Below are 26,788 nucleotides of genomic sequence, written 5' to 3'. Positions count from 1 at the left end.
ACCATGGAGAATGACCCAGGGACTCCATTCCTGATTGCTGACACCTGCCACAGAAGTGACAGGGAAGGTGACAGTGCTCATTCCCAGGGCAGGGACCTCTCAGAACCAGGCTACAGACCTGAGTTTATGGCTGCAGAGAGGCAGCCCCCAGCAGAAGGCTCCTGTGGACAGGGAATTGCAAGGGACTCTCATCAACCCGAAACAGATGAGCTCGCCCCAGGCCAGAGCCCCAAAGTGCACTGCTGAGCCCAGAGCAGTGCTGCTGCACCCTGCTGCTCCCCCAGGCTGCTCAGCCAAGGGACAGCGAGTGCAATGTCCTTTGCAGACAGGCTGAGAGCCCTGGGTGATCTCCAGGCAGTGCCACCCAGAGCTGGTGTGTGCCAGGAGACCAGGGGGGCTCTGCTCCCGAGGCTGGGGGAGCAGCAGGGTGGGACACACCCCATGGAACAGCAGCAGGTTGTCCCCACTTTTCTGCAGACAAAAGCTTTGTATCCTTTTCTGGCCAGGCGTGCCATGGAATCCTCTAAATCCTCAGCACTAGATTAATCCATGGCTTTTCTCTTCTTACCCATTAATTTACCTCCTGCAAGCCTCTGCTCTGCAGTGTGGGATGATGGATCACAGACTGGGACCAGCCCTGTGGCACACACACAGCAGCCCAGCCTGTGCTTCTCCCAGGAGCTGCTGGAGAGGGCCCTGGCTCCAGAAGGGAAAACATAAGGATAGAAACCTGACTGTGCTGCCCTGTGTGGATGAGGGGCTTGCAGGTGCCAGACCAAGGACTCCCACCCACAGAGTGCCCACAGGAGACCATACACAGCACCAGAGGGGATGCCCACCCTGCAGACAGACTCACTGAAACACCGGGACCTAGTGAAGAAAAATCAACTGTTGGCTTTAATTATTGCGTACGTCTTTGTCTCTAGGGCTAGGAAAATCTCAACTGGTAAATATACATTTCATCAGAATGCCCTTGGCTGAAATACACCATTAGCACATTCTTCAAAGTCACAACAAAAGTCTTAGAAATGTTAAAAAGGGTTTTTTTTTTTTTCCTTTACTAAAATAAAGGAGTGCACCCCCCACCCCGACAAGGCGCTAGGACGGACAGACGGGAACTCTTGGCTGTGCAAAGCAGAGCGTTGATTACAGTAACAGAAAGAAGTCGGGACAGGAGTGGGGAGCCTGCATAGCACTCGGTGAGCGGCGGGGCGGCAGGGCTCAGGTCAGCATGTCCCACAGGCAGCAGCAGCAGAGCGCGGTCCAGCACGCCGTCAGGCAGGCGCTCTCGCCCGTGTCGTCCCTCCGCCGCTCCTCCACGACGTACACTGCGGGGACAGAGGCTGTGAGACACGGAGCGGCACCGCGACACACACAGGGACAGCACCGGGTGTGGCCCGGCCCCCGGGGCAGCTCTGCGGGACGTGCCAGCTGCCCCAGCTGCAGGCACGTCTGTCTGCAGCCTGTCTGTCTGTCCGCTCAGACTGGCGCGGCTCAGCAGCCTCGGAGGAGGAGCTGGTGCCCAGCACTGCTCCAGCCCTACCACACACAGAGCTGCCTCTGCCCCAGGATGACAGGGCAGGGACTCCTCTTGACAGGGACCAGTCCTTGTTCCAGCCCTGTGTCCCTCCTGCATGTGAGGGGACTCCCAGCTCTGTCAGCTCAGCACCCGAGGCACAGGCAAGGAGGTGGCAGTGCAGTGACACCCCCTGGCCAAGGGGCAGGTGCCCAAACGCTGCAAGTGTCACCTCATGAACAGAAACCATCTCTGCCCAGAGGCTGCTGGGATTCACTGCCCCCTGCCAGCTGGGATCTACTGCCCACTGCTGGGATCCACTGCCCACTGCTGGGATTCACTGCCCACTGCTGGGATTCACTGCCCACTGCCAGCTGGGATTCACTGCACACTGCTGGGATTCACTGCCCACTGCCAGCTGGGATTCACTGCACACTGCTGGGATTCACTGCCCACTGCCAGCTGGGATTCACTGCCCCCTGCCAGCTGGGATTCACTGCACACAGGAGGGAGCCCCAGGTTAGGGTGGAGCTCTCCAGGCAGAGTCTCCTACTTGAGGCCAGGTGCTGCTTGCTCTTTGTGCCAGTTCCTGAGGCCCATCAGGACAAGGGAGCAGTTTATCTTTGGTTCCTCCTCGCTGAGCCCAGGCTGTCACACCCCATCATTGTGAGGGCAGGCAGGGGACTGTCCTTCCTGGCAGCTTTCCTGGCTCTCATTGCTGTGCTCTGTGTGGGAAATGTGCCCTCACACAGGAGTCCAAGCCAGGCAGGCAGCTGGTGCTGGGGACACAGTGCTGGAGGCAGGACACAGCTCATGGCACCAGCCTGGCTCTCCCATGGGTTGCTGTGTGCCCAGGAAACCCTTCCCCAGTCACTCCTTCAGCTCTGCAGAGCCACGGGCAGAGCATGATGTGCTCCAGCTTACACAGTGCCACAAGCCCGGCACCACCAAGTGAGGCAGAGAGGGGGAACCCAGCACCCCCCAAATGTCTGTGCTTGGGCACAGCCTGTGCCTGAGCCTCATCAGATCCCCTCTCATAAAGGGAATAAAGAGAAGAGGCATCCTCTGCCCAGGCACAGCCCAGCCCCAGGGGAGCCCCTGCACAGCTCTGCTGTCCCCTCTCCCTCTGGCCACTGTCACAGCGCCTGCAGCCCTTGCTCCAGGATGTCAGGATGGAGGAACCCCCCTCCCTTCAGCCCCAGAGGAGGTGGCAGCGCTGGGACAGGCTGTGCTGGAGCAGGGCAGGTGCCAGCACTCTCCTCCCTCCGGAGCTGCTGTCCCTGCCCACCTGCAGAGCCCTGGCTGGCACCTCCCAGCAGGGGCACAGCAGGAGCCGATGGAAGCCTGGCTCCGTGTGCTGCTGCCAGGGGGAGCCTGCACAACTCCTGCCCCCCGTGCAGGGCAGGGCAGTGCCAGGGCCAGCCCCTGCCACACCCACAGGAGCGCAGAACAAGGTCCATGGCTTGTGAGCCTGGCACCGTGGCTGCTTCTTCCATCCCCCTCAAGGCTGGACCACAGAGCCATCCATCCTATCCCAAAGGGAATCTGTCACACGGCAGGCAGGACTTTGGTCAGGCCCCTCCCTCCTCCCTGCACTCAAAGCCAAGCCTGGAACACTTGCAAAGAGAACATGGAGGCTTGGAGCCCTGACCTGACACAGCAGCTCTGCCCACTGCCTGTTCTCCATGGACAGGTGACCCAGGGGCTTGGTCTGGGCTTTATTCACCTTGTGGATCCAGGAGCTCTAAACAAGCAGCTCTTTGGTGTGCTTGTTTGCTCTAGAAGGTGCTGTTACAATCAGTGGAGGCAAAACACAAACCTAATACCCTGTGTAAGATGGTGACATCCCTGTGCTGGAGCCCTGACAGCCCTGGCTTCCAACCAGGGTCAAGCTGTGCCACCTCTGAGCCATGGGGAGCTGGATTGCTGCTGCCAGAGCATTGCCATCCCCAAACTGAGGGCCCCAGTGCCCTGAGACATCCAGATCCACATGGCAGAAGGAGGCTGCCCCTTGCCAGTTAAAATCTGTCCAGGACTGCAGGGAGTGTTTGCCTGATTTATGATTAATCCATGAGATGTTTTAAGGTACAGCCAAGTGACAGTGACAGCCAACAAAGCACATCCAAGGCATGTCCAAAGTGCTGTTATGAAACACGTGCTGAAATATTGAAGGGAATGGCTTTCCCCAGCCTGTGCAGAGGGAGCCAGGCCTCAGCTGGATCATGCTGGATGCTGCCCCTCTGCAAAGGGGGTCACAGTGCCCATGGGCATCACTCCTGTCCCTGCCCCTGCCAGCCCCTGGCACTGCTGCCATGGCTTTGCCCAGAGCTGGACAAAGGACAGGCACAGCTGGGGCAGGACCAGGACAGGCCAAGGGACAGCAGCCATGTCAAGGCCTTTCCAGGACTCACCATGGGTTTGGGGGGAGCCTTTCTGTTAGAAACAGTGAAACAGTGCTCATGTTTGTTCCCTCTTCTTTCTTCTGATAAAACCTGGAAGCCATTTGAACCAGCAGCACATTGTGGCAAAAGCACCTTTTATGTAAAAACTCTCTGAAAAAAGCTGTGCTTTTCCCCCATGGCAGGCAGCTGTGGTACTTCAACAAACCCACTCACCTTCCAGGTTCAATGAATGCCCCAAGGACACCATCTGAAATACACATTTGAGAGGCTGCTGCCTTCCCCTGCAGAGCTCCTCTCCAAGCAGAGCAAGTCTCAAGGGCAGCCCTGGCACTGCTGCAGTCTGAGTGTGCACACCATCAACACTGGAAACTTTCACACCTGGAGAGCATCTGGGCAATGCTCTGGGGACAGAGAGCCACCCTCCTCACAGTTTGTGAAGCTTCCTTTGAAGCCACATCAATGCTTCAGGAGCTGCAGCTTTGTTGCTGTCACCACACAAATTGCCAGAGAGGTTTTAAGCACAGACACAGAGCATTAAACAGCTTTTCTGACCTGGGTGAGGGGCTGGCAGAGGACAGGAGAGGAGCTGAGGGGTGGGCAGCTGTTCAGCTACAGCCACCAAAGCATGCAAGCTGAAAAGCAGCTCAAAGACAGGCTGGATGCACTCTCACCAGCCTGGAGACACTCCACACCAATCTGCTCCTTTGGACACCTGGCCATTGGCTTTGGGCACCAACACAGTGACACAAGTACCTGGGGACATCAAGGGCACGTGGCAGCAGCCTCACCCACTCCTCCCAGCCCATGCTGTACAAACACAGTGTCAACCCCCCAAACACCATAACCAAACCCAATCCAAAATCTCCCAATGAAGGGAATTGTGGTTTTTGTCAGATTCCTCAGTGTCTGAGTGCCTCCAAGCTGAAGCCACCCAGTTTTCTATGGTGAGCCTTACTGGGGACCTCACCAGCTCCTTTGTGCCTCTCTTCTGGCCAAGGTTGGGACCTCCAACCACCTCCTAGAGCACAAAGGGTCCTTGTCACCATGGACAGAAGCCTGGTGGTCCCAAAAAGAAGATAAACAAATGTGATTTCTGTTGGAGGCATTAGACAGCACTCAGTTCTAGGCTCCATTTTTGATGGTTTCATTGATTTTCCTAGAACAGGATGGGAGAAGGTACAAACTGAGAGACCCTCCCAGCTCCTAATCAGCCTTAAAGAGTGTAGAGCACCATGAATCATGCTTGCCCTGCAAATGGTATCAGCCCCTGTAATCACACAGCAGTGGCCTGCACAAACCAGTGCAAATAACTCCCACTTTGTTTTTAAAACAAATACCACAATACCTTCTTATTTCATGTACAGTCTGCTTTATCTTGAGCATATACATTTTGTTTCTTCTCACACCTAATTGATATGTTAATCATTAGCTCCATGAAGGAATGAGCTGTACTTTTCACCCAGTTTGGCATCAACTAAAACTGTGACCTTAAGACTGCAATGCCCCTCACTTCAGTGCTGTACTGGCTCCACAAGGATGGCAGTAGAAGGGCTTTGATGCCAGATCAGCCCATCCTCTCCCAGGATCCAGACTCAGACATCACCTGGGGGTGGTGCTGATGCCTTGGGAGAGCCCCTGAGCTCCACAAGCTCCCCCAGGAGTCCTGCACACCCCAGGGCCAGGCCTGGGTGTCTCAGGTATGGCAGGAATGACACCCAGGCACAGAGAGGCACAAGGAGCAGGCTCAGTGCCTGGGCAGCAGCAGGGGGAGAGCACAGCCCAGGGCTCAAATCCCAGAGCCCTGAAGTTTCCTCTCCTTGGGCCCAGCTGTGTGCCAGCACAGACCCCTCATCTGCATTCCTGGCTATGGGGCACAGAGAGGAAGGAGCAGTGTTTAATTTATCAATCACAGCTTCTGCAGCCCCAGAATCCTCCCCGTGCTGTCAGAGTGGCTGTTTGCCATGGGAACAGCTGGCCAGAGCAGGAGTATTAATGCCAGAGTCTCATCTGGGAGGGAGAGCACAGCAGGGAAGGGACCCATAAGCCTCTTCCCTCTTGTCAATTAAGTGGGTTTTATCACAAACGACTTCTGCACCAAGAGCTTTGTTTTCTCTTCAGCAAGCAAGAAATCTTGCTCACCACCCCTTTGAATGATTTTGTGCTGTCTGCAGCAGATTGCTCAGTCAGGTCAGCCTGTGCATCTGCTTTTACCTCCAAACCATTCTCAGCCAGGCCCTTGGAAAGCTTTTCTGTTCAGGCTGGAGGCCAAAGAAGGGAAAGTCAGCACAAGTGTGTCCAAGGGGTGCAGAAGTGACAGTAACAGGAAATCAAACGTCCCTGAGCCCCTCTTGGAGGTGCAGACCCAGAGCTGCAGGAGGAAGGACCACCCAGCCATGGCCTCCCACTTCTCCTGGAATAAACCCCTCACAGGCAGCAAGTGCAGAAGAAGAGATTTCAAGACTGGGGATCAGGGACTAAACTTTCATTTGAGCTGCCACCAAGCTGCTCTCTGCATGAGGCCTCCAGGGCACAGCCTGGGCACAGATGAGATCTCACTCTCTTGGCAAGGAAGGACTTTAATTGTTCTTTCTCCTCTCTGAGGGTCTGTGCTCATGCCTAACAGCCTCAGGCCTGTGATTTCCCAGCCCCCCAACTCCCTCCTGCCCAGAGGCTTTCCCTGTGTGCAGTCTCTACCAACACCACACTCAGGTTTCAGGAAATACCTCAGTACACTCCTGAAACAGACACCAGAGCCAGATGGAAATTCAATAGCCCACTTCCAAGAAAAAAATCTTTTAAAGCTACAAAATGCTCAGAACAAGTTTCCCAACTCCCAGCTCCAAACACAAATGGCTGCTGCCAGAGCCACCTGAGCAGAAAGCAAGTGTGTCAGGAAATGAAAACACCACAGAGTACAGGCAGTTCCACCTGCAAATCCCCTCTGCCACCAGACAGACACTGCTGACCCAGCCCAGATTTCAGAAACAACTGATCTACACCTGCTCTGACCTCTCCTCTTCCATGGCCTCATGCCTGGGTTCAGCAGGTTTGGAAAATTCCTGCCTTTGTGTTCCTGTAAGGCTGAGCAGCTCTGACATTCACCCCAGAGAGCTGTTCCAGCTTTCAGGAAGCTGAGCAGGCCACACATTTCAGGGAAATCTCTGTGCAGGCAGCCAAGCCAGCACTCTGCAGAGCCAACACTGCCCAGGGCAGAGCTGTTCCCCTCTCACACCAGCCTGGGAGCCAGGCTCAGGCTGGGGCTCAGCAGGAACCAGGCAGAAGATTTTCCTGCAGCTGAGCTCAGGGCTGGAAAAGGTTTTGTTTCCTCACCTGAACACACAGGGATGGCATTAAGAGATCTTGGAGATAATGGCAGGGATACTAATCAGCATTTTTGGTGTATCAATGTGCCTGGGAGGGGTTCAACCTCTCTGAAAGGCACAAGCAGTCCTCACAGGAGTCAGCACACCTTCTGTAGAGTACTCAGGTCTGGGCAGGATGTCAGCAGGCATCAGCCAGCTCTCCAAAGCACAAAAACCCCAGCACACAGGTTAGAAAGTGCACAGGAGACATATGAGACATGTCATATGAGAAACACTTTCCCTCGGCTAAAATGTACAATAATTCAGATTTTCAGCCTGCTTCTAGACTACAACAGATGAGAGACATCTCCCAAAACTACAGATTTTGAGAACTTCCTCTGACATTTTTTAAAATCAGTAAAATCTTAATTTACTGTTAAGGCAAGATGTTTTAAACTTAGCCAGCTGCAGGGCTAAAACCAGCACAATCCTCAGCCTGTGTCAGTGCTCACACTGAAAATCAGCATCAGCCCTAGAGTTAAACAAGACCTGGCTTGGAGGGATTTGCACAGCACAAACTTCACCTTACAAAGGCCCTGCAGTTGTGCTCTGGGACAAAGCCCATTTTAAAGCAAAAGGGAACGTGCCCCAGTGAGATCCTCCCTGTGCAGCCCCACAGTCTGTGCAGTGCTGGGAAAGGCTGGGCACAATTTGCTCCTCACCCAGCCTGGTGCCAGCTGACAAGACTGGAACAGCAGCCTCATTTAAATCAACCCACACTGGAGCCAGCCTTGGCCTCCTGAGAGCAGTTTGTCTGAAGCTTGATTTCAGATACTGGACCTGAATTGGGAATAGTTTTCTTTGCATCAGGTTTTGATCAGATTACTCCCTCTTTGGGGCTGAGAAGCAGTGAAGGTGAGCTGAGACAGCAGCCCCAGGACTGCACTGTTTGCCAGCCAGCAGCCCCTGCTGTTTGTGCAGCCAGGGACAGAGGGAGGGATGATACAGCAGTCCTGGAGCAGAGAACACTGGGCTTTAAAGCACACTGAAGAATGAGAAGCAGATAAGAGGACAACTGCCAAGTAAGATTAAATTTTATTTTTGGCAGGACTCCAGCAGCTGGAGATGCAGCTCCTGAAGGTACAGGAACAGTTAAAGTAAGTGATCTGACAGACTAAGAAAGGATCAACAGACAGACAGAGAAAGGCTGTGTCCAAATTAACTCCTGCTGGGGAAGGCTCAGCTCCACCTGGTGTGGAAGCAATGGGGTAACCACTGAAAGGCACTGGAGAGCCTCACCAGAATGACTCCAATCCCCTCCTTTCCACACAGGTAAAGAGGAAAACCCATGCAGGGATTTTCAGTGCCTGTATCTAGGTGACCTGCTTATCCTGCAGCTGGGCAAACATTAGGAGGCAGACAGCATCACTGTGACTGTGACTCTTATCACAGCCAGCTTTGCTACAGGTAATCAACTTCCAGAAATAAGATTTCCACCCTGTGTGTACAATGGCTCAGACACAATCCTGAGCTCTGTTTGCTTTCTGTGCCTGCTGACAGAGCCTGGTTCCCTTTGGCACAGCATGGAATAACCCCATCCATTACGTTGGCATGTATCAACGTGGAGGGGGGGAGAAATAAAACTGCTCAAATTGCTAGCATCAGCTTCTGCTTTTAGAATTAGTATGTCACTTTGTACTTTGGCTCATTCCATTTCTTTTTAAAGCATACCTTTATCAGCTGCATTACATTTCACCTCTAATTTACATAGACAAGAAAGGACCAGCTGAGCAGTCAGCAGTTACTGTGGTTTCCTCACGCCAGCTGATAGCAAATTATGAAAATACTGGTGGGGAAATATCTTCTGGAATGAGGAATTTTCTTCCTCTTAAGCAAGGCCCTGCTGTAAAGAAGAACCTGCTGCCTACACAATGCTGCACACAGGAACCACATTGCTAAAGCTGTGTGTTCCCCAGCTTTGCTCTGGGGCAGGCACTGTGTGGCACATCTGCCCTGTCCCAGGAACTCCACATGGACTTTGTGTGGACAGACATGGAGCCAGCCCTCAGCCCTTGCAGCAGAAAGCTGCAGACAGGGATCAGCAGGTGAGTTCCCAGAGCTAGGGAGCTGAATCACACACCCTTAAGAATAATGTCCCTCAGGCCCAGCATACACATCACCATCTCTAAAGGCAAAGGGCAAGCTGTTTATTGCTAATCAACAACAGCCAAGTCAGTTGCCAGCCTGTGGGAACCCAGGAAATTCCTCTGAATGCCCTGGATGGTTCCAGCCCCTGCCCAGGGGGCTCAGAGCCCTTGGCACAGAGGCCAAGACCCTTTGATTTAGCCCTTGGAAAAAACAATTACCAACCTTATATGAAGGATTACAAGCCACAACAGTTTAAGTAGAATGATAGTGAAGTTATCACAGGGTGAAAAATAGAGTTTTTTGGGGTTTTTAGAATGGGGGTTCAGGGGGCAAGATGGAGGGATCTGGGCATGCCCAGCCTTTCTCCTTCTTCTTCTTGGCCTCCATCTTCTGCTGTGATGTTGGCCCTTCTAGATTGGTTTAGAGTAGAAGCTCACTGTCTAACATAGGGGATAGGTATTGGGAAGTGATTGTAAATATTGTACATGGAGTTTTTAGTGTAAAAAGATAACACTGCCCTGGGGCAGGCAGAGTGCCTCTGTCTGACCTGCTGAGCAGACCTGGGCTGGACAGGAGAAAGAATTTTATAGATAAGATACAATAAACAACCTTGAGACTGAGAACTGAAGAGCCCTGACTCCTTCTCTGAGTGCCAGGCTGGGAAAAGAGACTTTCTAACACATCTCAGGGTCACTCTGAGCAGCAGAGACCCCGAGACACCAGCCCCAGCAAGGTGTGAGACCTGGGGTTTCTTTGGAGACTTTGGTATCAGTAACCTGGTGAAGCCTAAAAGCCATTTATCCAAAAACAAACCCACGAGGGCTTCTGTGCCACCTCAGCCAGTCACTAGTGAGTCTCCAGCTTGCTGCTCCTTCACATGGAGTAAAACCATTTGCTTTGAGGCCTTTCACACCCTGAGGTAGCTGGGGTGACTCTGAGGAGGTGCAAGCTTGTACTCCATCCCCTCTGGGAGAAGGGGCCAAGGATCACTGGGATCAGCTCAGTGTCCCTGTGCCACAGTGCCCTATGGGGGTGGCACATGGCAGTCATATGGCCACACCACTGTCTTAACACCAACCACAAGCTGATTTCTGCAGCCCAGACAGCCTTGTGGTTGGCTAATCCTGCACAGACAGTGCAGAGGGGAACACACATGTTCTGCTTGTTCAGAGCTGCTCTGGACTGCAGCTTCCTCCAACAGGCCTTTATGTTTGTCCCCCTATCCAGTGGCACATTGAAAAGGTGGTGACATCCCTTTCTCAGCCATTTGTTGCAGAGTCACTGCTCACTGAACAGCAAGAACTTTCTCCTTCCTACCCTTAGCAGCACTCAGGTTAAGCTGCTTCCCTGTTACACCTCAGATGCAGCTTTAATACACAGAGTGAGGCATGTGAGGATTTTTGACTTCTCCAAGGGCCAGGTGGACAGCCTAGGTCCATTGCTACTCCTGAGGCTACAAATTAAGATGAAACAACACCATCACCATAAAATGCTACTTTACCATCAGATTTTGAGAGCTCAACAGTAATTATATCCATCTGTGTGATCCACTCAAGACCAAAATATGATACATAATTACTTCCACACATTAGCATTAGCACATTGGCTGTGCTCTACACTTTGCAGTCTGCCCACACAGTAAAATAATGGACAGCATAGAATTTAAAGTATAGCAAATTTCCTAATTTTCACTGTGGACACACATTTGCTCAGAAATACTAATGCACTACCTGGAGTAGCCTGATTCATTAGATTAAGCAAAGTCATGTAGGAGAGCAAAACATCCGCTCTGAAAGGAAAGCATCCACACAGCAGCTCTTCCAGATAATTGTCTGGAAACACCACAGGAACTGACAGGGCACATGAAATCACACTGGACCAGCCAGGCTGACTGCAATGCCTTGATTAAATTTAGATGTCAATTTTTTATATTAGGAGTTCAGCCACACCAACAGATACATGGCACCAGTGTAACAGATTTATAAAAAATTAGCTTTTTTAGAGACTCCACTCTAAACTAGACACTCTTGGGGATCTTAAACAAAGCCCCTTTGAAAGCTCTTTTACAGTGTCAGAGCACAAAGATCAGGTTCCAGTTTGACAGACTTGCCAAAAAGGAGCAAGGGGTGGGGGGGAAAGGGTGTTTAACAGAAGGAGAATGAAGAAAAACAAAACTTTTGCAGACAAATGCAAAGTTATAGCCCTGACTTCACTTTGCAGACATCAATAAAAGTGTTTAAAATAAATATGTGCCATCCAGAGGGACCTGGACAGGCTGGAGAGGTAGGGGCACGTGAACCTCATGAAGTTCACCTGGGTAGGGGCAATCCCAAAACACAGGCTGGGTGGAGCATGATGGAAGGCAGCCCTGGGGAGGACTTGGAGACAGGGTTAGATGGATATTGGGAAGAAATTCTTCCCTTTGATGGTGGGGAGGCCCTGGCAGTGGGTGCCCAGAGCAGCTGTGGCTGCCCCATCCCTGGAATTGTCCAAGGCCAGGCTGGATGGGGCTTGGAGCAAATTGGGATAGTGGAAGGTGTCTCTGCCTCTGGCAGGGGGTTGGGACAGGCTGATCTTAAAGTCCCTTCCAACTCAAACCATTCTGTAATTCTATCACTTTTTTACATCTACTTCTGCAAAAGCAGAGCAAATCAGAGGCTCCCAAGGTGGGTTCAGAGACCACTTGTAGCTGCAGGAAGGCAGCTCAAGGACAAGACTTACCAGAAGGTTTCTGATTTATGGGTTAGAGTGCTGCTTCTGCAGAGCTGAAGTTGTGCTAGCTTAGGCTTAACAAAATCAAACCTCCTGCAGAACAAGCCTGGGTTCTCAGTGAATGACACTCAAACACTTCACTGCCTGTCCCCTCCAATTTCTTTGTGCTGGTTCACAGGTTGGTGAGCAGAGCAGAGGACATTCAGTGTCATCAGTTCCCTGACCCAGTTTGATAGGAGATCCTTCAAGCTTCCAAGGCAGCAGAACTGTGTCAAAGCCACAGCCCCTGTGTCCCCTCAGCCCCTGCCAGCACATCCCTTGGTGTGGCTACAGCAAAAAAGCAACACTGGCACCAACCAAAGATGTTCAACATGGGAGACAGGGAGTTGTCCCCTGCCCAGTACTAAGAAACATCTCTCAGCCACCCCAAAACCCCAGGGAAAACCCTGATTACACTTTGAGTCCATATGGCAAAGTGGTGGGAAGCATCACCACACTGCTGCCTCCTCCTCCTCCTCAAAGGCAGGGCTCTTGCTCTGTTACAGAGGAAGTTGAACTCATGATTTGACCTCAGTTCAGTTTCTTTTTCACTCACACTAATTGTTTACTGCTTAAATTTAGGCCCTCCTGATAGACCCACACCAGACTGTTCAAACCCACTGAACAGTGCCACCTCTCTCAGGTGGGATTAAAGGATTAAAGGACCAGAGCTTTTCCTCCTTTCTGTGAGGAGAAGCTCTGGTCCTTTAATCATCTTCTCTGTTCTGGCAATGTGAGCCTGCAGCAAGCCCCAGGAGAGCAGTGGGTGCCAGGGCATACCAATGTGCCACATTGTGGGGACATAGCACACAGATGGACCAGCCAGCTGCCAGGGGAAGGTGCACCATCCTCCCTCCCCTCCCCAGAAATCAGGGTTTTTCTACAGAATGGTAATAACTTCAGGAAAAACCAAAATGCCCAGGAATGAGCAGATCACTTGGACAGATGAGCTCAAGAAAACCTAGGCCCATTAATTCAACAGGAATTGTACATTTGAATATGATAAGCTTTAACTTAAGTGCAGCCTTTGGCTGAAACTTATCAACCAAGAGACAGGTGGAATGAGAGCTGTGGCAAATCTAAAGGCTGTGCAACAACCTCAGCATAAGGATTCCCTTGAGGAACCAGCAGCGAGGATGCTCAGCAGTATTCTCCAACAACCAGAGAGAGAACTGTGAGAGACACTACAGCAAAATAAAGCATGAAAACAAGCTGCAAACAAAATGGCCACTTCCAACAAGTCCCCACCCCCTCCAAGGCCAGCAGGGCCAGGTGAACATTTTACTTCAAGGTCAGTGTGTCCCTGAGGTGGTGCTGCTCAGCCGTACCTGTGTTTTTCGGCCCATCTGCGTACACTGGTCCTGGCGGCGGTGGAGGAGCGTTCTGCCATCCATACTGGGGATATCCTTGGTAGCCCGGCTGGCCTGGCTGGTAGGGCCCGGGGGGGTAGCCAGGGTAGGGGCCAGGGGGGGCCCCTGGCTGCTGGGCATAGGGGGGGTACGGGGCGGTGGGGCCCGGGCCGGGGTAGGGCGGAGGATTATCGTAGCTCATGTGGGATGCACAGTCTGGCCTGCAAAAGAGGGAAACAAACAGGACATGGTTTGATTTTGTCTCTTCATCCATGACCATGTGAGTTCTTTTTCACACTGCTCTCCAAGGGCCCTATGTTGTGTGAGAAACAGATTTCAAAATACCTGGTCAAGCAGTGAATTTATTTTTAACCCTACCACAGGGGCAGGGAGGGAGTTGAAGTGATTTCTCTAAGTGACATAAGTTTAGCTGAGCAGGAGTAAAATGTTGCTTTCCAGCCATGCATCAGCTATTCAACCTAAGACCTAAGTCTTGCAGCAGCAAAACAAAACCCTCTGCTTCCACTCACGAGTAAAACACTTTTAAGAGAGACTCAGAAGTGATTATTTCCTGTTTCTGTCAATATTGGAAAGGAAAACAATAGAAAAATGCAGCCTGTTCCAGGCATATTTGATAGCTTTGACAGAAGAAGGAATGAACACAAATATCCATTACACTTCTGGTAATTGTTGAGGCCTGCAGACCACTCTGGAACAAGGTTGTATGTGGATAATTTCCTGATGCCACTGTGCCCCAGCACGTTGTGCAGTCTTCCAGCCATACACAACCAAATCATTAAGCAGCCACAAGAAATTAGGGCCTTGGGCTCAGCCTCATTCAAAAAGCAACATTAAAGACCCCAGAGAGATGATGCTCATAAAACCCATGTCATGTATTACTCATGGCACAGCCATCAGAAGACAAGACTGTCACAATACTGCAATTTTAATGAACCTCTAAGTAGCATGACTAAGCAAACCATTTCTTACATTAGGCTCCTGTCTGAGGAACAGAAGAGTATGTTAATATCCCACAAATTCAGGAACCTTCCTGGCTGAGGCAGCTGAACCCTGCTATTTCCTTCCCCTATTACAGGGTGCAGACAGAACACCAGTTCCCCTTTGCTGCACACCTCCTCCCACACCCCACAGGGAGAAATACCAGCAGCACAATCTGTCTCGGCCAGGCTGCTGCAGGCTGCAGTGGGAGAGGCTGGCCAGCAGGATCCCCTGTGGATGGCATCGGGATGGGCACCAAGCCCGGCTGGGCTGACTGCTCAGCATTGTGCTCCCACTCTCGGGGATGGGCAGCAGGCTAAGGCAGCCCCAAAGGATTCCACCTGAACTCAAATTCAGTCAGCAAATAACAAACTCAGCCATCCCACTGCTCCCCTACCAAGGGGATTCATGCTGGGACTGCTGGAGGCCACCCTTGTCCATCAGGACTGGCCATCACTCCCTTCGGCAGCCAAGCAGGGAGCCTGCCTGGCCTCTGTGCAGGCACCCAGCATGGGGACATGCCAGAATCCCTTGGGATCCAGTGGAACCACCCAGGTACCAAAGCAGCTCTGCAGAAAGGGCTGAGTGGGGATCAGGTGTACCTGGCACAGCTCAGAAAGCTCCGAACCGCCTGGGCACGGCGAGCGGAGCCCAGCGGGGGCAGCCCGGGGCTGTGCTCGGGTACCGCAGCCCCTGCAGCGGAGCGAGCTGTGTGCTTACAGCCCACTGTTTGTTTATGTACAGCCCTGCGTGTTTACAGCCCGCTGTGGGTGTGTTTCCAACCCCTGTTCGATGGCCCCGGAGCGCAGGCTGCCGCTCCCCGAGCCCGGATCCCAAGGCGCTCCCTTGTTTTTACACGCTGCTCCTGCCCGAAGGTCGCCAGCACGACGGTGCCAAGTGGCACCGAGCGCACGGCCCCGCACCGAGCACACGGCACCGAGCACACGGTCCCGCACCGAGGACAATGCCCGGCACCGAGCACAATGCCCGGCACCGAGCACACGGCACCGAGCACACGGCACCGAGCACAATGCCCGGCACCGAGCACCCGGCCCGGCACCGAACGCAATGCCTGGAACCGAGCACACGGCCCCGCACGGAGCACCCGGCCCCGCACCGAGCACACGGCACCGAGCACACGGCACCGAGCACCCGGCACCGCACCGAGCACAATGCCCGGCACCGAGCACACGGCCCCGCACCGAGCACACGGCACCGAGCGCAATGCCCGGCACCGAGCGCAATGCCCGGCACCGAGCGCAATGCCCGGCACCGAGCACCCGGCCCCGCACCGAGCACCCGGCCCCGCACCGAGCACACGGCCCCGCACCGAGCACACGGCCCCGCACCGAGCACACGGCCCGGCTGATCCCTGCGATCCAGGGGCTGCTCCAAGAGCTGCCAGCCTGCCCTGCAGGACACCGAGGAGCCCTTGAGGCTCACAGGCTGCGGCTGTCACTCACCTGAATTCATCCCAGAGCTCCTCTTGGTGTGCCAGGCACAGTCACAGGACCACACACATGCAAGGACCATCCAGTTCAATGCCTGGTTCTGCACAGACACCCCAACAATCCCCCCCTGTGCCTGGGAGCATTGTCCAAGAGCTCCCGGAGCTCTGGCAGCCTGGGGGCTGTGACCATTCCCTGTTCAGTGCCCCCAGTACCCTCTGGGGGAAGAACCTTGTCCTGAAATCCAACCTAACCCTGCCCTGACACAGCTCCAGCCCTTCCCTGGGTCCTGTCACTGGTCACTGGAGTCTGTCCCTCCTCTTCCCTTCACAAAGAAATCGTCCCAGCTCACTGCTAAGGCAGTGCTATACCCTGCAGATGATGCCTTTTAATGGGTTTCTCAAGAGTTTTAACTGCTTAACCAAATGCCAAGGATTACACGAATTTTATTTATAGTTGTTTTTTTCCCTCCACTACTAGGCCAGCCAGACCACTTAACTGCTCACTTTAAAACTGACAAGCACAACATACACTTAACTCAAGGCTCTTAAACCACTGCACTGCAATGCAACACCCCCACCAAGTCTCCAGCAAGGAAATTCTTCCTTCAGGGAGGCAGGGAAAGGCAGGCAGCAAGCCCTACAACTCACTTCAATGCAATCAATTAGAGAACTGGGACGTACCAGGCCACTAATGCTCATCTAACCCAGAAAATTATCCCAAAATAACATCCAAAAGCAAGTTTCCAGTGAAGAACAAGGCCAGAGCAAGTGTGTGTGCATACCCACAGACCACTGCATGTTGCAGAGGAACCATTTGGTGCCCAGACATGGCCCAGCCAGCCCTGTGAAGGCCCTGCTTTGCTCAGCCTCCCTGCCCCAAGGTACAGCTGCTGTACCTTGTGGAAAACTGCCTCCTGCCCATCAGGTCACCCTCCTGAATTCAGGGATGCACCAAACCAGGGAGCAGGCATGTGGGAATGCCCTGGTCAAAAGCAAAGAGCCCCAGGCCATTTTCTGCTCCTTGGGCAGGGGACAACCTCTCCATCCATGTCCCCCCTCTCTGTTCAAGGGTGTAATTTCACACCCTAGGTACAAATACATGTGTTTTTATATACACATAACACAAGGCATTCAAAGACAGCAAACAACAGACCATGTTTTGTTCATAAACCTTAAGAACTCCCTGGGCTTAACTTGCTTTGATGAGCACTGTCAGATGCACCTGGATTGCTTCAGTTTTTCAAAGTCCTTCTGCCCAAGAGGATGGTCATCTCAGCCTCCCCTTTCCAGGGAAGGCCAGTCTTCCCTTCTGTCCCTTCAGATGCATGAACTCATTTATCTACATTCAATATCACTGGTCTTTTAGTGCTGAAGCAAGGCTTAACAGATGCAGTGATTCTTCAGCTGGCTGTGAACTCAAATTCAGCCAGCAAATAATAAACCCAGCCATTCCACTGCTCCCCTACCAGAGGGACTCATGCTGGCACTGCTGGGGGCCACCCTGGTCCATCAGGACTGGCCATTCACTCCAGGCAGGGAGCCTGCCTGGCCTCTGTGCAAGCATCCAGCACAGGAACATGCCAGAATCCCTGGGGAGCCAGTGGAACCACCCAGGTACCAAAGCAGCTCTGCAGAAAGGGCTCAGTGGGGATCAGGTGCACCTGGTACAGCTCAGAAACCTCTGAAAGAGCGTGGTAGGAAAAGAGCCTGGTTAAAAGCAACAGACAGGGGGATGAACAAAAAACCCTTCATATCAGCAGCTCTGCAGAAATGTCTGTGAAATGGTCAGGAGGAGTTAAAAATCCAGTGCTTGAGCAAACAGGGAAGTGGCAGCATAGGGAACAAGAAAGAGCTACTCGTGTTCTTTGTTTACCAGCTCTGTGTTAGCCATGTCAAAACAGTTTTTGAAGAGAAGGCAGGCTTGGAGTGGAGGCAGTAACTGAGATTCCATCTGCTGATATGGGAGAGGTTCTGAGGGGAAAACTGGCCAGAATCTACAGTTGTACAGATGCCTGGGCAAAGACAGCAGAACAACAGAAAAGAGGAAAAGATGGAGATCAACAAGAGCATATTCCACAACTGAGGGTAAAGTAACATAACTGAGATTAGGCAAGAGATAAAATAGAGTGTCCAGCATGGACACTTTCAGCAGCCACTGGGGATTTGTCTGTGATGAGTGAGGAAACTCATGAAGAATTCCTCAAGGCATTCAGCAAACCCAGGAGGCTGCTGTGGAACCTCAGTTCTCAGAAAGAATCTTTGCCTGTCCCCCAGTTTCAGTGCCAGTCATTGCTACACGTACACAAATCCCTCCGTGCCCTTTTTGAGCTGTGTGACAACACTGAGATTTTCTTCAGTCTCATGACCTCATTCAGGCTTTACACACTTCCCAGCACTATTTACTCACATGGGTATGTGTTTGCATGGCAGGGCTTTGAATCATGAAGCAGATACTTTTCAGAGACATACCTGAGCTCTTAGTCAAATGTGTCACCAAGCTTTGCTGTGGTTCTTACCCCAACCAGTAATTCTGTGTGAGCTGCAACCAGGACCAGCCCCTGTGAGGTTGCATCAGATCTGGTATCTGTGGCTTTCCTGGTCAGTACTCTCAGAGACAAAGCTCAGAAGAAAGAAGCCAACCATCAGCAAAGCCCTTTGCTTTCCATGCACTGCAGGAGGTCCAGCAGGAAGAGCCACTACAGAGCTCAATGTCCCTGCCCAGCCTCACAAAGAGATTTCCTTGCAAACAAAGACACTTCCTTGACTGTCACTAAGCGTTTGCCCTGTCTGCTGCTGCTTAACAACAGAGAAATTGCTAATCCATCTGAAGAGAAAGGCAAATCACGTGCCTATTCCTCCTCCCCACAGCATCAGTCCCTTTGCTAAGGGGCAAGTTCATTGGTACATCATTGTTTCCTTAAGTTGTATTCAAACTCCTTTGTTCCACACTAAGTAAACATTATTTCCCCTACCCCAACAGCAGGGTTTCATTTTTAAACAAGCTGCTTACCATACCCCAGCCTGCAAAAGGTCTGCAAAGCAGAAGTCACTGAAGTGTGGTGTTGTATAGAAAATGCACATGACCCCAGATGTGCACGTACACACAGAGGTACCAACAGGCAAGAACCACCATCCTATGGGAGAATATCAGTCCCTCTGCAGCTGGAGCCTGCCTCTGGCTAAGGCTTAGCAAAAGGTGCAAGCACAGAACTATAATGCTTTGCATTCACTACACACAGATATATACTTAGCTTGTCTATTTTGGCAACCAATCCTTAGAGAAACAAATTTCACCATTAGGCTTTGAAAAAACTTCTGATTGCTTCACACTTACTGCCTTGTACAAGGCCAGCAAACCAAGGCAGCTGCTGCAGAACTAGTCACTCATTGCTCCTGATCCTCCTCTTCCAGCACACTCATGAATTTATTATCTTGTTCTTTTTTCAGGCATCTCTCCTGAGCTGAAGACTGCTTCACCAGAGCCTGCAACACTCCTTGATTATTCTTTCCAGCCATCACTGTGCCTTTTAGTGTCACAATTTGTCTAGGGAGAGGAGGCAGACTTTCTGCACAGCTGTCTCCTGCTTCCCACCCCTTTCCCAGCCCACTCCCAGGGCAGCTCCTGCCATCCATCAAGCTAAAAACAGAGCTCAAGTTGCACTGAACGTCACTGCAGCTGCGAGATCCTTCCAAGAGGGAACAGCTCCTCAGAGCCTGGCACTGCACACGTACAGCTCACCCAGGGACAGCACAGCCTCCTCCTGCAAACAGCCTCAGCTTCAGCCTGGGGAGTCTCACCATCCACCTCTAAAACTAGGAACAAAGGAACAGGAAGCCTCATTTAGATGGCTGTTGGATATGTCACTCCATAAGTGCTGCCCTATGGCACAGCCTGGGGGCCTGGACAGGGAGGACTTTTGGTCAGAGGGTACCATGATGCATGAAAACAACCAAGAATGAAGTGAAGAAGGGAAAACATGTTGGAAGAACACTTCTCTGTTAGCACAAGGAAAGAGCCTGCCAAGATGACCCAGTTTCACTCTTCCCTTCTCCAAAGGCCACGTACAAGGCTGGTGCTCCCAAACATCTCTGGAGGTCAGACTAATTATGGTCACCATAATTACTGACCAAATGATGGGAGAGCAGTAGGAATCTGCTTCTACCTGTTGGCACCTTGTTACCTTGGCAAAACTGAGGAGAGCACGCATAAAACCATCTGCATTATTACACAGCAGGTGTTCACAGCTACTAATCCACCTGAAAGAAATACCAGTCACTATGGACTGCCTGCAAGTCAGAGCCTTCAAATGCAATCTCCAGTGCAGGCAAATCCATTAAATAAAGAACTGTGCATAGGGGTGAGAGGGCAATCTAACCAGGGTGCTGAAACAGGGTGAAATGTCTTCTCTTGCATAGGGAACAGTGCAAGAAACAGCCCTAGGAAAACAAATGGGGGATTAGTAAATTAAACAAACAAACCAAAGAAAATGAGCAGTCTGGAACACAGAAGAAAACTCCTCAGAACGACCCAAAAGCAATTAGCAGATTTCTGGAATTGAAAGGTGAGAAGTTGCTTGTTTTTAGGACAGCAGAACAAGCACTGAAGCTCGTGCTGCTGTGGTCAGGAGGAATCACGTTCTGGGTATGGCAGGCATTGATTCAGCTGGTCTTTGCAGAGATGCAGGTGGAGGGCAGGGTGAGAGGCCAGACCCTGAGAAGGACAACTGGGGCACCCTGATGTAACCCACCCCTTTCAATGCCTGCAGCACTAGGAAGCAGTTTTCCAATACAGAGCTCTAATGGAAAGTACATTTAACATCAACAATCCAGCTCCTGGCAACCAGCCTAGCATTTAAATTACATTTCATATGAACAGTATCCAAATGAAAAAGAGAACAAGTGGCTTTTAAATGGCACTGGCTCAGTGTTTCCCTCTTACCAGCTTATTTGTCAGCTCCATTTACTGATTGTATGAAAGGTATGTTAAGGATAAATTGAAAGAGATTCCATTCTTGCTCAGTTTGTTTCCAGGAAAAGCTTCCTCCCTGGTTTGCCCTCCCACTCCACCAGGTAGCTCCATCAACCCAGACTAATAGATGAGGGGGAACAAGAGCTGCCCCCACCTTTTCTGACAAAAGCTGTTTGAAACTGCTTTAATTTCCAAAAGGCAGGTCTAGGCAAAAGCAAAAAGCCCAGCTTTGTTCTGTAAAAGGAAAAAGCTAAACCCCACTCCTGTGTTCAAGCCCATTTCCTTAAGAGGTGTCCTGGACTCCAGGACACTCACACTCCTTGGGAAAAGGGGCATTTCCTCATGTTCAGCTGAGTGTCTGTCAGGCATCTCCTGCACAAAGCAACTGCTGCTGCTCCTGTGGCTGAGGCCACCAGACAAGGCAGCTCTGTGCACTGAGCAGTGGTTTGGATGAACAAGCACCAACCTTCCTGAGCCAGGTGTTCCCTCCTCCTGGCGTCCTCCAAGCCCTCCTCAGATCTGAAGTCTGCCCATGTGTGAAAATGGAAAGTGCAGAGGATGTTTGAGGCTGACACTGGTGTCTCTACAAACCATCCCAGCTCCCCAGTTCCACTGTCTGCTCTGCCTTCTGGGCAAAACCATAATGGAAATGCACAATTCCAGGTGATTTTGGTTTCAGCAACCAGGACTTGATCAGTGCTAAAGGGCTGTCATGCTGACAGTTTTTTCCTCAGAGGCAACATCTCTTGTGCAGCTTCACAGTCACAGATCTCCACAGAGCTCTCACCAATGCACCCTCACACCCACACAGGACTGCACACCAGGATTTTCCTTCTTCAGACAAATTTCAATGGCTCATCAATTGTTACCAACACACAAACCTCTTCAGAAACACCACCCAGCACCTACTGCCTGCCCACTGTCTACCTACACGTTCTGCATGGCAGAAGGAAAGTATGAAGCTGACATAATTCCTACAATAAAGCAATAGTGGAAAAAACCCAAACCCAATGCCCTGCTACTGTTACTACATGAACTGCAACTTTATGGGGGAAATTGTACAATTTTTCAGACATCTGATGAAAGGCTTTAGAAAACCTTTAGATGAAATATATTTAACACCAGGAACTAACAATTACAAAGATGGAAAGCATCATTTCACAGCCCCTCAGATGGTGTCAGCCATGGTACTTATTGCTGACACACGAGGTGAGATTGTGCCCAGGTACAGCAGTGCCTGGGGCAAAACACACCAAAAAGCAAAGTCCTTTACTGAAATAATTTCAGAAAGAAGCACCAAGATCTTGATTTCAGGTTCTGAATGCTTTGGCATGCACTGCTCTTGTTCAAGTCTTTGTATAATGTGTTGTCTTAGATAATTCCAGAAAGACACGACTATAATTTGCTGTTAAAGTGGCGTACTGACTGTTTTAAGGTGCAACAAATACCAAAACAACAAAAAACTCAATTAAAACATCTGATTGTCAGGTAAAACTAGACCTGCAAATAACAATTAAAGCAAGCAGCTTTGTTGGTCTAAGTGAGAACATGAAGCAGTTTGACTGGCAAGAAAATTAGTAAGCACAGATAATACATTTGTATGTTATTCAGATAATACATTTGTATGTTATTCAGATAATACATTTGTATTTTATTCAGTTCTGGCAGCATTCCAGCTGTGGAACAGCAGCAGTCTTTAAGGAAAACTCCCCCAGCTCTGAAACACTGGTGGATTAAGTGGGAGACACCACTCAGAGCAGGATGATTTTCCAGCACCTCAAGCAGAAGCACACACAGCTCCCAAGGCACAGCTATGTTGCTGTGTGCAGACAGAAATACAGGCATTTTCTACAGCTGAGATCTCATTACTCAGAAAGAGATTTCCATGATAGGCTGGAAAATGGAATGAAACTGAGATTTCTCCACCCTCCTTCTGTGTTTTCTCACTTTTTCTGCTTTTCCATATCTTTCATGTGGCTCTAACAGGATGCTTTACTTTGCCTGTAGGGCATATGCAAAAATCCTCTTTAATGTCTGCTTGTCACGGGGCCACTCCCAGATCCTCCCAGTGGTCACCAAACCAAGAAAGCTTTGCTTTACCTTGTCAGGGGCTGAAAAACTTCCACACATTAAGGGACTGCCCTAAATAGCTGGTAAGACCAAATAATACCAAGAATACATGATAATCCTAGCGTGGAAATCTCTCTCTGATATTTAAGTGATAGAAAGAGCAGCTTTTGTTCAGCATAAGGAATCCAACAGGAGCTTCTGCAATGCCAGCCAGCTGTGGGTAGGCACTGGAGCACAGCACTGCTCCCTCCCAGGGCAGGGTGTGATGGCAATTCCACACAAGCTGGGAGGAGCTGCCAGGACACAGAGTGAGGGTCCCTCAGCAGGGCTGTGAGGGCAGGGTTTCAGCAGGAGGAAGGCAGGCTCTCCCACGCTGAGCTGCTCTCAGGCTGCCTGTGGGAAGGCAGGCAGGACGCCAGGCCTGGCAACACCACAGCCTGCCTCAATGACTCTGGTCCTTCCTATCTCCCCCTATTCCCAGAAATGACGGTGCTATTTTTTACTCATTGAGCCAGCGGCTTTGAGGTCAGCAGCAGGAAGTTGAGAAAGGCAGGATATACAACCCAGAGAGTAGAAAATGTCAATACTGACAGCGGAGAATGAGTGAACCTGCCCATTCAAGGCTCCAGTGCCCACCAGGAGTTTTCAGGGAGCCCTGACAAGCTCCCAGCCGTGCCACAGAGAGATCACAAATGGGACAGGAGAAATGCTGACCTGTTTCTTGAACATCCAGAGTTACACAAACTTGCTCTGCCCTTGTAGAAAAAAAACCAAATCAGGTAACATATTAATCTGATCCTGCACAGGAGTACCTGAGAACAGGCAGCTCCTCTGTTTAGGGCACACAAAGCCCTGCAGGTACTTCTTCTCCATCATCCCAGTGCAATGCTACGAGCAGGAACATCTCTGCTTACACTCACTGAACACCTCTGGCTTTCTGAGCAGCAAACCACTGCCAATTTTAAATGTAGCAGGGCCCTGGGGGACACAGGGCAGCAGAACAGCAGAGCTCTCTGCTCTGACTGGCACCAGGGCAGGGCCTCACCAGGGTCTGCTCAGGCACACAGAGCCCCCACCCATGTCACAGCCACTCCTTTACAGGACAGGCTCCTCTTCGACCTCTGCTGCAAGGGCAGCCACCAGCCTCTGCAGATTATCAGTTACAGCTCTCACACCCTTCGGGGAATGACAAATCAGTATTTAACAAAGATGGCCTTTAGAGCATGTGAATAGGGGGAAGAGGGGAGCAGACTTTGTGCTGTACAAGTTCCTGTGCTTGGTAAAACCACTATTCTGCGCAGTGGGAGATTATTATCTAACATGCACATTAATCCCTGACTGTCCCCAAAAAGCACTGAAATGCAATCAGAAAAATTTACAAAGTCTCAGTGTTTTCAGCCTCCTCCTCAGTCTACCTGATATAGTAATGTTATTATTATCATCATCAAAAATTTCTAGGAAGAGTCACTTATTATTTAAGCAGCTGATGAGAAATACCCCATTGCTAGCACAGCAGCACTTCCCACACCTTGTATCCTATCCCTGTATTTACACAGCACAAGGAGAAGGCAGCTGCTCAGCACAGTCATTATAACTCACCCACACTCACTACCTTACCCAGACTTACCCTATTTACAACCAGGTTGTTCACACACGTCTCGTAGTAGGGGCATCAAAAGCAAAAAGCAACTCTTTTTTTCCTTTCAGATAAAGCTGAACACGAGGCTGGGATGGGTGGGACAGATGCTGGCACTGGCCTGGACAGAGAGGGGCTGCCCGCTGCCGTCAGAGGGGGTGGCACATCCATGCGGCAGGGACAGGACACGAGTCCTCTCCTTCCCTCGTTCTCCTATTTCACCGTGACATTTAATTATCCAAATGAGGTGTCCTCAGCTATAGCAACAGTAAACATAAATCCAGGACAACCATAACGGCTTTAAAGACACGATGCAGCACTATTATTTTCACTCCGAGTGCTGCCATGCCTCTCGCTGTACACTAAATAAACCTGAGCATCAGTCCCACCCGCGCCCACCCGCCCTGGGTCACGCCCGGCCTCAGCCGGGCAGCGCCGCGTTCCCCGCGGACAGGGCAGCGCCGGGAGCCGCAGCCCCGCTCCCCGGGCCGGCCTGGAGCTGTCGGGGGCAGCTCTCGGACCAAACCCGCACGGCCGGCGCTGCCACGCAGGGCGGCACCCCCGGGCTGGGGGAGTTCACCGGGCCGCTCCTGCCGCGACCCCTCCGCAGCGCTGGGCGCAGGGCGGGCACGCACCGCGGGCTGCGAGGGACGGGACGGGTCCGGCCCTTCACTCCCGGGGAACCTTCCTCCTCATCCTCCCCATGCTCCTCATCCTCCTTCTCCTCGTCCTCCTCAGTCCTGCGCGGCCCCGCTCCCCCCACCCGCCGCAGCTCCCACCCGCCCGGAGCGGAGCCGAGCCGAGCCGAGCCGAGCCGAGCCGAGCCGAGCCGAGCCGAGCCGAGCCGAGCCCGGCCCGGGCCCCCCGGCCCCTCACGGAGCCCCCGTACCTGCGCCCTGCGCGTCTCACGCCGCCGCCCGCACCTGCTGCGCACCCCGCGGCACGGTGACGTCACGGCAGACAGGCCACGCCTCCTCCGAACGGGGCGGACACGTCACGGCCCGAGTCCCGCCCAAAGGGGCGTGGCCATGATGGGGGCGTGGCCAAGGGAGAGACCGGGGCGGCCCCGGGCCCTGTCCAGCGACTGTCCCTGTCATTGTCCGTGTCCCTGTCCCTATCCCTGTCCTGTCCAGCAACTGTCCCTGTCATTGTCCGTGTCCTTGTCCCTATCCCTATCCTGTCCAGCAACTGTCCCTGTCCTTGTCCGTGTCCCTGTCCCTATCCCTGTCCCTGTCCTGTCCAGCAACTGTCCCTGTCATTGTCCGTGTCCCTGTCCCTATCCCTGTCCTGTCCAGCAACTGTCCCTGTCATTGTCCGTGTCCCTGTCCCTATCCCTATCCCTGTCCTGTCCATCAACTGTCCCTATCATTGTCCGTGTCCCTGTCCCAGCTACTGCTCTTGTTCCTGTCCCTACCCCGTCCCTGTCATTGTCCCTGTCCCAGCTACTGCTCTCGTCTCTGTCCCTGCTATTGCCCCTGTCCCTGTCGTTGTCCCTGTTCCAGTTACTGCCCTTGTCTCTGCTCCTGCACCTCTCCCTGCCACTGCTCCTGTCCCAGCCCCATCTCTGTCACAGCCACTGTCCCTGTCCCCGCTCCTGTCCCTGCCCCAGCTGCTGCCACTGTCCCTGTTGCTCTGCATGTCCCTGTTCGTGCCCCTGTCCTTGTTGCCTCAGCCGGGCAGTGGAGTCCCACCAGGGACCCCCGGGCACGGCAGGGCTGGGCTGGGTCCCACAGCCCTCCAAACGTCGCCCGTGTTCCCTTCCCCACGGGGTTGGACCGGGACACCTGGCTGGGACCGGGACACCGGGCTGGAGACAGGGACACCGGGCGGAGACAGGGACACCGGGCTGAGACCGGGACACCTGGCTGAGACCGGGACACCTGGATGGGGACTGGGACACCTGACTGGGACCGGGACACCGGGCTGGGACCGGGACACCTGGATGGGGACTGGGACACCTGGCTGAGACCGGGACACCGGGCTGGGACCGGGACACCTGGATGGGGACTGGGACACCTGGCTGGGACCGGGACACCTGGATGGGGACTGGGACACCGGGCTGGGACCGGGACACCGGACTGGGACTGGGACACCGGGCTGAGACCGGGACACCTGGCTGGGACCGGGACACCGGGCTTGGACCAGGACACCTGGCTGGGACCGGGACCTTTGCACGGGCGCTGCCACTGCTGCTGA

At 52.4% G+C, this 26,788-nt stretch overlaps 1 protein-coding gene across 2 annotated transcripts; it reads right to left on the bottom strand.

Annotated features, from left to right (window-relative positions):
- Nucleotides 1–869: 869 nt before the first annotated feature.
- On the bottom strand, nt 870–25,561 carry CYSTM1 (cysteine rich transmembrane module containing 1). 2 transcript variants are annotated; one of them, XM_058034911.1, is made up of 3 exons: nt 25,482–25,561; nt 13,448–13,689; nt 870–1,328 (listed from the first exon to the last, which is right to left on the bottom strand). In XM_058034911.1, the coding sequence occupies exons 2-3, from the start codon at nt 13,668–13,670 to the stop codon at nt 1,222–1,224; spliced, it is 330 nt and encodes a 109-aa protein (XP_057890894.1). In that variant the 5' UTR covers nt 13,671–13,689; nt 25,482–25,561; the 3' UTR covers nt 870–1,221. The 2 variants fall into 2 exon arrangements, with proteins under 2 accessions (XP_057890894.1, XP_057890895.1); XM_058034912.1 differs by having other exon boundaries at nt 25,516–25,554.
- Between the last annotated feature and the right edge of the window lie 1,227 nt (nt 25,562–26,788).

This window comes from Melospiza georgiana, chromosome 15 (assembly GCF_028018845.1).
Source record: "Melospiza georgiana isolate bMelGeo1 chromosome 15, bMelGeo1.pri, whole genome shotgun sequence".
Classification (NCBI taxonomy): Eukaryota; Metazoa; Chordata; class Aves; order Passeriformes; family Passerellidae; genus Melospiza; species Melospiza georgiana.
Note: the sequence above shows the minus strand (reverse complement) of the source record. Positions and strands in the feature narration are given on the sequence as shown.

Excerpts from the sequence above, each read along its gene's own strand:
- CYSTM1 (XM_058034911.1), bottom strand. The coding sequence starts at position 13,670 with ATGAGCTACGATAATCCTCCGCCCTACCCCGGCCCGGGCCCCACCGCC. Across the intron at positions 1,329-13,447 it reads AGATGGGCCGAAAAACACAG|TGTACGTCGTGGAGGAGCGG; the intron begins GTACGGCTGAGC and ends CTGTCCCCGCAG.